The sequence below is a fragment of the Trichechus manatus genome, unplaced genomic scaffold (genome assembly GCF_000243295.1).
Source record: "Trichechus manatus latirostris isolate Lorelei unplaced genomic scaffold, TriManLat1.0 scaffold00177, whole genome shotgun sequence".
Classification (NCBI taxonomy): domain Eukaryota; kingdom Metazoa; phylum Chordata; class Mammalia; order Sirenia; family Trichechidae; genus Trichechus; species Trichechus manatus.
In genome coordinates, this window is record NW_004444113.1 from 367,441 (window position 1) to 379,124 (window position 11,684).

Below are 11,684 nucleotides of genomic sequence, written 5' to 3' on the forward strand. Positions count from 1 at the left end.
AAGAGTCTTCCAGTAGAAGCAAGGAAACCAGTAGCCAATGGTGATGAGGCAGGCGCTTTGGAGGTTGTCACCCACAGTCTCCAGAAAAAGGAGACACAGCTCACAGAGAGAAAGGCCACCAGACTGGTCCTACAGTGTGTCAGTACCACCACCACCCCGGCCCCGGGTGTGACATTCCAGTGACCCCAGGGCTCTACAACAGGCTTGCAATTTACTTGCTCAACCCCAAAAGGCTGTGCATAGCAAAAAAACCACCTGAAGCTCCAACATATATACATACTCGTCATCCTTGCCAATATTTTGTAAAGTAACTCATTTAGAAAGAAGAGCAAAAATGTGAAACAAAAAAATGAACAACCTACACATATTCAGCTGGAATTTTTAAAAATTACTTTATGTTTGTATTTCTACAGCCGGTCGGGTAATTTCGGACGGGCTAGCGCATCTTCCCGTGTTTATACACTTATAACTTAGAAATTAGTTTTCGGTTTATTCTCAAGAAAATTACATACTGATAGAAGAGGTGGAGCCCTAGTGGCACAGTGGTTAAGAGCTCAGCTGCTAATCAAAAGTTCAGCAGTTCGAATCCACCAGCCGCTCCTCAGAAATCCTGTGGGACACTTCTACTCTGTCCTACAGGGTCACTTTGAGTCAGAGTCAACTCGACAGTAACAGGTTTGGACAGGAGACGTATCAAAAAATATTTAACTTTAATCAAGAAACTTAAAGTATTTATTTCCTACTATAAACTACAATAAAGGAAACAAAGACGCTCAGAAAACGGCAGCATATGAAACTGTTTAAGTGGCTGCTATCTCTAACGGGCCTGCGGCACACCACTAATTCACTTCTTCCTTTTTTTTTTTGAAACCTAATATTTAATAATCAGTAAGTCAGTTGCTTTCCAGTCCATTTTGACTCATGGCAACCCCATGTACATCAGAGTATAGGGTTCTGATTTTTCAGAAGTAGACTGCCAGGCCTTTCTTCTGCGTTTCCTCTGGGTGGACCAGAACCTCCAACTTTTTGGTTAGCACATGAACTCTTCGTGCCACCCAAAACCAAAACCAAACCAGATGTCGTTGAGTCAATTCTGACTCATGGCAACCCCATGGGTGTCAGAGGAAAACTGTGATCCATAGGGTTTTTAATGCTGATCTTTTGGAAGTAGATCGCCAGGCCTTTCTTCAAAAGCACCTCTGGGTGGACTTGAACCTCCAACCTTTCAGCTCACTGCGTTAACTGTTTGTACCACCCAGGGACTCCTTAAATACCAACCCCCTGCCATCGAGTCTACTCCAACTCACAGCAACCCTAGAGGACAGAGCAGAACTGCCCCATAGGGTTTCCAAGGAGCAGCTGGTGGATTCGAACTGCCAACCCTTTGGTTAGCAGCCACGCTCTTTAATCACTGTGCCACCAGGTCTCCCTTTAACCACTGTGCCACCAGGGTTCCCAGTCCTTAAACATTTGGCCGAAGGTCATTAGGCAAAGCAGTGAACAACACAATGCCTGGAGCCAGACTGCATGGTTTGTGTTCTGGTTTTGCCATCACAGTGCTGTGTGGTCTTCAGTAAGTAGCTTAACCTCTCTGGCCCAGATCCCATCTATTAAATAAGGGAAATAATAGCATCTCTCTCTCTCTCAGAAGTGTTGTGAAGTTAAGATTACTTATCATGAAGCAATGCCCAATATATAGTAAACACGTTACCCAGTGTCCAAGAACTGTTCCCTCAATTTAAGGTTTTTGCTTTCAAATATCCTGCGTGAGAAATTTAATTCATTAAAGGCTGTTTCAGTTAAGTAACTTGGATTGCATAATAAAACATTTCAAATAAAGAAGAGGAAATCTGCATCAAACCAAAACTAGAAAGTATTTCCAGGTACAGAATTACACGAATGACCAGTTGCTGTGGAGTCGATTCTGACCCATGGTGACCCCATGTACTGCAGCATAGAACTGCTCCATAGGGTTTCCAAGGAGTGGCTGGTGGATTCGAACTGCCAACCGCGTTTTCAATAGCTGCTCTCTTTCAGAAGTAGATCTCCAGGTCTTTTTTTCCAGAGGTGCCTCTGGGTGGATTTGAACCACCAACCTTTTGGTTAACAGTCAAGTGCTTAACCATTTGTGCCATCCAGGGGCTCCATAGAATTACACAGTGTGCCCTATATCCAATTCCAGCAGCAATGAATATACACCACTGGGCTGAATGTAGTCCACTACGTGAACTGAAAACATACTCGGATCTTCACACAAACTTGCTGTCAATAATCTGGGAGGAAATTCTTTCCCTCTGTAGAAGGCCCTCCATGGATTTCTGCAGGGAAACCAAGGAACAACGTGGCCTGTTCTTACAGAGTCCTTCCCTCCCGGCCGCAGGCTGCCAGTGGACTTTCGGGTTTTGCCCTTGGGAGAAGGAACCATGAGGTCAGAGAGACACAGACAGGACCAGGCAACAAAACCCTGGGCCTCTTCCTTCCTCCCCCTGCAATAACCTGACATTACAGACACCGTGGAGGACCCCAGGACTCACTCAGATTTAAAACGGAAACAATTTCTCTCAAAATCAACTAGGTGATGAGAACATTGGGCTATTACAGCGAGGTAAAAACAACCCAAGTTACAAAGTATTCAGAAATAAATGTTTTGGGTACAGGAAAAACGCTGTTTTTCCTAAATCAAATCAAAAATTGAGGAAGGACATATTTATTTTCTATAATAGGATAACAGATTGTATGAACATATCTCAGGCCAGCATGGAGAGATCTGCTTCTTGTGAGTGACTGAAACCCCCCCCTCCCCACAAAAGGCCTACATGAATAAAAAGTAACTCAGTGGGTTTTTGTCTGTTGGATTTTTGGCTTTAAATAAAACGTGTGTTTCCATTCATCCGCTTTGTAATTAATAACCAACATCATAAAGCCCTATAGTCTAAATACTAAAAACACTTTTGAATATTCACTTTTGCACCATGCCCAACTTAAAAAGCCAAAGAGAATGATGATCAGAGGGGGTGAAAGAGGAAAACATACGGGTAAAAGAGATACTGAAAGGCATTCAAATATACGCACACAAGAAAACTCTACAGAAAACTTACACACGCAGAGAGACAAAAAAGGAAGCATGCAGAAATACAGACTTTGAATAGTTCATATCGGAATAGTGTATTTCCGTTATCAATGTGTCTTCCCATAATTATATTACTTGAAAAACCAGTTGCCTTCAAGTCGATTCCGACTCATGGTGACCCCATGTGTGCAGAGTAGAGCTGCTCCGTAGGGCTTTCACAGCTGTGACCTTTTGGAAGCAGATTACCAGGCCTTTCTTCCGAGATGCCTCTGGGTGGGTTCGGACAGCTAACCTTTTGGTTAGTAGCCTCTCACTTAACTGCACACACTACCCCCCCCACCCAGTGATCCAATCACTTGGACAAAGGTGACAATCATCCTAATTTTGCAGATGAGAAAAACAAAGGCATAATTTAAAGTTATGTCATTTGCTCAAGGTTAAATAACTAGAAGTGTCAAAACACATAAACTGCAGACAGCTAGAGGAACCAATGGGAATATATCCACATTATAAAAAGATGAAGACGTACAGAAGCATAATCTTACATGATGACCTTTGAGGAGGGGCTTTTTGGACATAAGTAACAGAGTTTTTAAATCGTGCCGTGTTTTGGAAACTACTGTAAAAGAAGCTGTCGACCCTTGGAATTCTTTATGAAGCAGAATGAAACCATGATGAATTATGGAAAGGGGTTTTAATATTTTGCACCAAAGATTCTGAATAAGAACCTTCTTGGCGCTCAAACGACTAAGCAACAGCCCGTTTGGATGAATACAGAGACTGTTTCTTTCCCTTTAATCTAAATGATGTTCATTCTTAACAAGAGTAGAACACAGAAAATTCAAAAGTAGCTCATTACAGAAACCATAAATAGCAAGAAGTTGTAACTGATTCCACCGCACGCATTTTGGATGCTGCCTCGTCGGATCCAAATGAAAATGCAGGGAGGAAATTGGATGACATTATGGCATCGATTGGGAACTCCCGCAGTGGCAGAAATTAAAGAAAAAGGACTTCAATTCATTAAGAGTGATTTCCGCCACATATTCTCACATAGGGGCTTGCTATCCAGGCTATAATTTGGCTCTCCTATCATATCACTTAGCAACATCTTGGAAGTAAAAACACTTCTTCCCGTGGGGACCTTCTGATCGTGTACACTGCAAAGGTGATGTGTGGGCTGTGACTCGTGGTGCTTTGGAGACACAGGACGTGAAAATGAACATCTCTCACCTTGCTGCTGCGGTCAGTCTCATCTGAGGACTCCAGGTCTGGCCCCTCCGTCTCCTCGGGCGCAGTCTCGGCACTTCCACCCTGCTCGCTGCAAAGGCTGGGACCTGCAAAATGAACCCGAAGAAAAATGTGGGTTTCTTCTGATGCAGAGCGATTGCTACCAGCCACACCTGGGCAGGCAGGGGTGCAGGTCAGAGCTAATGGCGTGCAGACACACTGTTAGCCTCTCCACGTACTAGCTTGATGACCGCGGCTCACTAAAAGCTAGTTTTATTGTTACTGCTACTGTTATTGTTTTATCATAAATACTGGGCTTAAAATAATTGGATAAACCATTCTGACATGTAGCACAACACCAAAGCAGCTGCCCCATAGTCATTATCTGCAGAACCATGTGATGTCTGTTTTTGCCAATCTGGCAAACTACAAACATAACACCCACTCTTCCCACTATATTCTATGCGCATGTACAGGCAACTTCGTTCTCGTCCTATTTATTTAGTGGCAACGACAATGTTCCTAGCAATCCGCTCCCGTCAAGATTACAGCCAGGAAACGCTATGCAGCAATCCTACCCTGTCGTATAGGGTAGCTATGAGTCGGAGTCGACTCGAGAGCACACAACAACGACACAGTGGTTTCAAGGGGGCAGGGGTGGTTCAGTGGTAACGTTTTTATCTTCAAACCAGGAGACCAGGGTTCACTTCTTGGCCAAGGCCTCTCATGCACAGCCATCACCTGTCTGTCAGTGGAGGCTTGTGTGCTGTCATGATGGTAAACAGGTTTTAACAGAGCTTCCAGTCTAAGACAGACTAGGAAGAAAGACCTGGTGATCTGGTTCTGAAAATCAACCAGTGAAAACCCTCTGGATCACGATGGTCCCGTCCACAACATTCGTGAGCACAGCACAGGACCAGACAGTGCTCCATTCTGTTGTGCATGGGGTCGCATGAAGTCAGGGCCCGAGCCCATGGTAGCTAACAAGAACAATGCCGGTTCCCCTCAGTGGGGAAAAGCACGTTAGAATCACTTCCCTTTGCAGGGGGTCTCAGACTTTAAAGGGCATCTGAATACCCTGCGGACCATGTTAAAACGCAGACTCTGATTCAGCAGTTACAGGGTTCGGTCTGAGGTTCACATTTTTTACAAACTCCTGCCAGTCTGTGGACCACACTTTAAGTTGCAAGGCCTTAGGGCATTTAAACACCTTCTCTAGCTGATTCTGATATGCCTCCGGCTTAATGAAGACTGTCTGAGAATATACCAGGCACTCTGGTATTTTCAATCACCTCATATGCATGCAAAAACTGGACAATTAATCAGGAAGACCAAAGAATCGATGCCTTTGAATTATGGTGTTGGTGAAGAATACCGAATATATCGTGCACCGCCAGAAGAACAAACAAATCTGTCTTGGAAGAAGTACAACCAGAATGCTCCTTAGAAGAGAGGATGGCGAGACTCTGTCTCACATACTTTGGACATGTCATCAGGAGGGCTCAGTCCCTGGAGAAGGACATCCTGCTTGGTAAAGTAGAGGGTCAGCAAAAAAGAGGAAGACCCTCAACGAGATGCACGGACACAGTGGCTGCAACCATGGGCTCAAGCACAGCAGTGATCGTGAGGATGGCGCAGGACTGGGCGGGGTTTCGTTCTGCTGTGCACAGGGTCGCTATGAGGCAGAACCGACTCAACGGCACCTAACAACAACAGCAGCCATCAGGGACCACAGGACGAGAGAGAGAATTCCCAGGAGTGGCAGGAGCCCCTTTCACTCTATGGGTGGAAGCCTCATCAACTGAGAGGCTGTGCTGTTCCCATGACACCATCTCAGCCGCAAACCGCCCGACATCACTGTCTATCCTGGGTGGGAAGCTAAGGGAAGACGCTCACCTCTGGGAAAGCCTCGCACCACGGCCGCCTTCTGCAGTCCTGTTCCTCGTCCCTGGAATAAACCACCCACTACGTGACCACACCTCGTGCGGCCTAGGCTCTCATCCTTTCCCTCCTTCCCTCGCCCTCTGGCTCCTGGATTTCCTCGCATTTCTTTCCACTGCTCGCTCACCCAACAACGTGGTGGTAGCAGTCAGAGAAAGAAGCTCAGTTAAGTCAGCGGACATCAAGCATGTTGCCCTACTGTCGCATCAGAAAAACACTGATTAAACACTTACTGGATGGGGGCCTGCTGGTGCAGTGGTTAAGAGCTACGGTTGCGAACCAAAAGGTCTGCAGTTCAAACCCAGAAGCCGCTCCTTGGAAACTTCCGGGGCAGTGCAACTCTGTCCTACCGGGCCGCTATGAGTCAGAATCAACTCGACAGCTACAGGTTACAGGTATGGGGGCAGTGACCCATGAGGCCAAACAGAAGGGCAAGAGCCAACCCCCAACATGGAGGCACTAACAAGCTCAATGGGACCCTCTGTTAACAGTGCTAGGCTCCCTGGACGCAGGGGCCACAACTTGTACCTCTCACAGGGGCACCATCACACTGGAGTCTGCAGACTGGCGGCCCCCCAGAGTTGTGCAATTCACAGCCTGCGCAGCCCAATACTGTGACTCTGTGTCACGCTGCTTAACACAATGCCTGGGACGTAGCTAATGCTCACAAAAGAGCTGAAAAATGGTGAAAGGCCTCCTGATGGACTAGGTATCATGAAAACAAAACAAAACCAAAAAGAAGCCCCACTTCTAGAAAACGCTTCTTGTTTTTGTTAGCTGCTGTTGAGTCCGCTCTGACTCTCGGTGACCCTATGCACAACAGAACAGAATGCTGCCGGGTCCTGTGCCATCCCTATGATCAGCTGCAGATTGGACCTTTGTGACCTATTGCAGGGTTTCACAGGCGGACTTTTCAGAAGTCAATCAACAGGCCTTTCTTCCTCGTCCATCTTAGTCTGTAAGTCCCACTGAAATGTGTTCAGCTTCGTAACAACACACAAGTCCCCACCGACAGACGGGTGGTGGATGGCCTGGCAGGGAATCAAGCCCAGGTCTCCCACACGGAAGGTGAGAACTCTGCTGAGCCACCAAGGCACAAAACCTTAGAAACGCTACATAAAATACAGGAAGTACCCTTGTTAAATGTATTGTTCAGATCCAAGCAAACCCCAGAGCCTGAAATGAAGAAGAGAAAGGAAGTCGCAGGGGTGAGTCCGTGCTAACGCCACGGGAGAGCTGAGTATATCTGTCAACCTACAAACCTAGAGCAGTGTTTCCCAAAGCTATCAGCATTATGAAGGGGGCAATTCTTTTTGGCAGGATTGTGCACTTGGCAGGTGACTTGGCATGGGCCTCCCTGGCTCCTGAACACTAAAGATCACTATGACAACTAAAAATGCGCCCACACATTCCAAACAGCTGTACCAGCCCAGCTCGGGAACCACCACCCTGGAGCCACTGATTTTAACGGTGAAGCCATGGGGCAGAAAACTGGCAGCGAGTCTGTACAAGCTGGGCAGCTGAAACTGAATTTCCCACATTCACATGTGTTGTGGGTTGAATGGTGGCCGCCCCCCAAAATGATATCCATCTAAAAAAACAGCCGCTGCCATTGAGTCGATCCTGACTCATAACGACCCTACAGGACACAGAAGAACTGCCCCATAGGGTTTCCAAGGAGGGGCTGGTGGATTTGAACTGCAGACCTTTTGGTTAGCCTCTGAGCTCTTAACCACTGCACCACCAGGGTTTCTTATATCCATCTAGAACCTCAGAATGTGACCTTCTTTGGAAATAGGGTTATGAAGATGTAATCAGTTAAGGATCTTGAGATGGGATCATCCTGGATTTAGGGTGGCTTCTAAATCCAATGACTAGTGTCTTTATAAAAGAAAGGAGGAGGAGACTTGGACCCAGGGGGATGCACAGGGAGCGTGGTCAAGGTAAGGCTGAGGCAGAGACTGGAGTCATGCTGCCGCAGTCAAGGAACGCCAGGAACCACCAGAAGTTGGAAGAGGCAAGAAGAGATTCTCTCCTGGAGCCTTCAAAGGGAGCAGCAGCCCCAAAAGTCTCTGATTTCAGACTTTTGGGCTCCAGGACTAGAGAAAATAAATTTCTGTTGTCCTAAACCACCAACTGTATGGTAATTTGTCACAGCACTCACAGGACACTAATAATGACATGGGTCTCTTAAAGGGCTACACCTTCATCTAAAGTGATGTAAAATAACTAACAGGAAAAGTATAAAGAAAGGAAAGGTTTTCTAATTCTGCCTCTACTTTGGGGTGGGAGGGTAGGGAGGGAGTAAGGAAGGCTTCTTCCCTGAGATGATAACCACTGGGATGACATCTTGGATGTTTGGGGTTCAAATCTGCACAACCATGTTTTACACAAATAACACACACCTTCTATGTTTGTGCCAATTCCACCCTCCCCCCACAAGGTATTCTCGTATGCGTGCTATGCTAATTTTTTTACAGCAACATGTAAAAAAAATTGGCATAGCGGCGCTTGTGAAAATACCTCGCACAGGGAGGGCTCAGTTGGCAAACAAAAGTAGAAGGTGTGCGTTATCTGAGTAAAAATATGTGTATCATCCAGGAAACCCCAAGATGAAAACCTGCCTTAAAGTCATTCTGGATTACTATTCCAAGGGCACCTGGCAAAAATAAATCTATCTACTCTGGAAGTATTAACCTTTAATGATGGTATCATATAATGCCCACAGATAAAGCATGGCAAACAAGAACCCATAATCCAAAATTATAAAACACAGGAAGAACTAAGTCACCATGAATGAGAAGCAGCAGATACAAGAAGCAGAGGAATAAGACCTCCAAAAAATCTGATTCTGCAGTTGCTGAGTTATCAAATAAGTACACTTAAAATATTAAAAATAAAAGAACAAGAAAAGAGATACTTTCAAAAAAGACTAGATAAAGTAAAAGAATTTCTAGAGACGAGAACTATAACCACTAAAATTAAACACTCAATAGATAAGACTAAAAGTTGAAGAAACAGAAAACATAAAAACTTGAATACAGAAAAAAAAAAATCTTCAAATGCTGAAACTATCAATATAGAATTGTATTTCCAGCTAAAATATTATTCAAGGTGACTAAATAAAGATATCTGAGAAACAAAGAGTGATAAAATTTGCCACAAAAAGAATCTTACTACGAAAAAATTCCCTAAAGAAATTACACTTCAAAATTCACTAAAGGAAATTCACTAAAGGAATTGCAGCACTTCAGGAAAAAGAAAAAGAGGCCTCAAAGTAAGATCTAGTATATGAGATGAAACGGTAAAAAAAAGAAGCTGATGTACACACGGGTTAAGTCTTAGCATATAAAACAACTTCCCTGCAGAAAACAAGTCATTTCGGGGTTAAAAAAATACAAGATGCAATTAAAATAATGGAAATAATGAGGATGGGGTGATTATATTTGAAATATCTTATGGTCCTTTCATGCTTCAAGAGGAAAACAGACTAACTTTGGGCTTTGTAACTGTCTTAGTTATCCAGTGCTGCTATAACAGAAATACCACAAGTGGATGGCTTTAACAAACAGAAATTTATTCTCTCACAGTTTAGGATGCTAGAAGTCTGAATTCAAGGTGCTAGCTCCAGGAGAATGTCCTTGTCATCAATCTTCCCTGGTCTAGGAGTTTCTCAGTGCAGGGACCCTGGGTCCAAAGGATGCGTTCCACTCCTGGCTCTTCTTGCTTGGTGGTAATGAGGTCCTTCTCTCTGCGAGCTTTTCTCTTTTATATCTCAAAAGAAACTGACTCAAGATACAACCTAATCCTTAGATTGTGTCCTGCCTCATTAACACAACTGCCTCTAATCCTGCCTCATTAACAAAACAGAGGTAGGATTTACAACACACAGGATAATCACATCAGATCACAAAATAGAGGACAACCACACAATACTGGGAATCCTGGCCTAGCCAAGATGACACACATTCTGGGGGGACACAATTCAATCCACAACAGTAATGTTAAGAATCATGTTAAAATGTTAAGGCCAACCACTAAAATAGATTATGTAAATTGAAAGGGGAGAGCAGAATTCAAAAATTCAATCCAGAAGAAGGCAGGAAAGGAAAGAAAAAAAACAAGACAAATAAAAAAAGCAAAATAAGATCACAAAAGCTAGTCAAAATGTACGGCTCTTTTAATAAATGTAAAATGGAATAAACCTAATACTTAAACTTCATGTTTAGATAAAACAAAACTCCAGCTATATGCCATATGCCAGAAATAGACCTAAACATAAAGGCAATGAAGATTAAAAGGACAGAAAAAATGTATCAGGCAAACATAAAGAAGGCCACGTTAGCTCTGCAAACATCAGACAACAGATCTAAAAGTAAAAGCATTCAATGAGTATACAGAAGGCCATCGCAAAATGATGGGAAATTCAATTCTCCAGAACAAAACACGAGCTGTATGTACATAATAACATAGCCTCAAAATACATAAAGGAAAATTTGACAGAATTTGAAGGAGAAGATGACAAACCCACAATTACAGTGAGGACATAAATATTTATCTCTTAGAAGATCAAGCAATTTAAAACCATTAGTGGAGATATAGAACATGTGAACATCAATAATTATTAAGCCTAATCTATGAAGGTACTTCATACTCTTCTCCCAAGAATTACTGCATGTACGTTTTTCCCCGGGATTAAACAATTCGTGAAACCAAGCCATATATTAGGCTACATTATAAGTTTGAACAAACATCAAAGGATCTATATCAGACAGACCACACAGCCAGCATGTCCTGGAACTAATTTTTTTATGAAAGAGTCAAAGGCCAATAATCCCAATGGCAGTTTTAGAGAAGAAAAACAAGATGGGGTACTACATTTCCCTATAAAGTTATAGGAATGTAAAGCAGTGCAGAATTGGTGAGAAGACAGCTAAGAGAACAGGAAGCCCAGAAACAGGCCCACAGTATCTGGAAGGGTGACAAAGTACGTGCCATTGCAGAGGAACCTGGTGGTGCAGGGGTTAAAGCACTCAACTACTAACCGAAAGGTCGACGGTTCGAACCTACCTGCCACTCCACGGGAAGAAAGATGTGGCAGTGTGCTTTCATAAAGATTTACAGCCTTGGAAACCCTATGGGGCAGTTCTATTCTGTCCTATAAGGTAGCTAGTTATGAATCGGAATCAACTCGAGGGCAGTGGTTTGGTTTGGTGCCACTGAAGATACAGGGAAAGGAATGGACTATTCAATAAATGTTCCTAAGATAGTAGGTTACCCGTACAGAAACAAATAAAATTGGGCTCTGTCTTACTTATCTAGTGCTGCTATAACAGAAATACCAAGAGTGGATGGTTTTAACGAAGAGAAGTTTATTTCCTCACAGTTAAAGTAGGCTAAAAGTCCAAATTCAGGGCATCAGCTCCAGGGGAAGGCTTTTTCC

General features: G+C 43.9%; 1 protein-coding gene across 1 annotated transcript in view; it reads right to left on the bottom strand.

Moving 5' to 3' along the window:
- The window catches only part of TIAM1 (TIAM Rac1 associated GEF 1), a 156,623-nt gene that overhangs the window by 40,914 nt on the left and 104,025 nt on the right, over positions 1 to 11,684 (bottom strand). Inside the window, exon 14 of the mRNA XM_004386964.2 lies at positions 4,304 to 4,407. Within this exon, the coding sequence (XP_004387021.1) occupies positions 4,304 to 4,407 (104 nt within the window). The remainder of the gene's footprint in view (positions 1 to 4,303; positions 4,408 to 11,684) is intronic.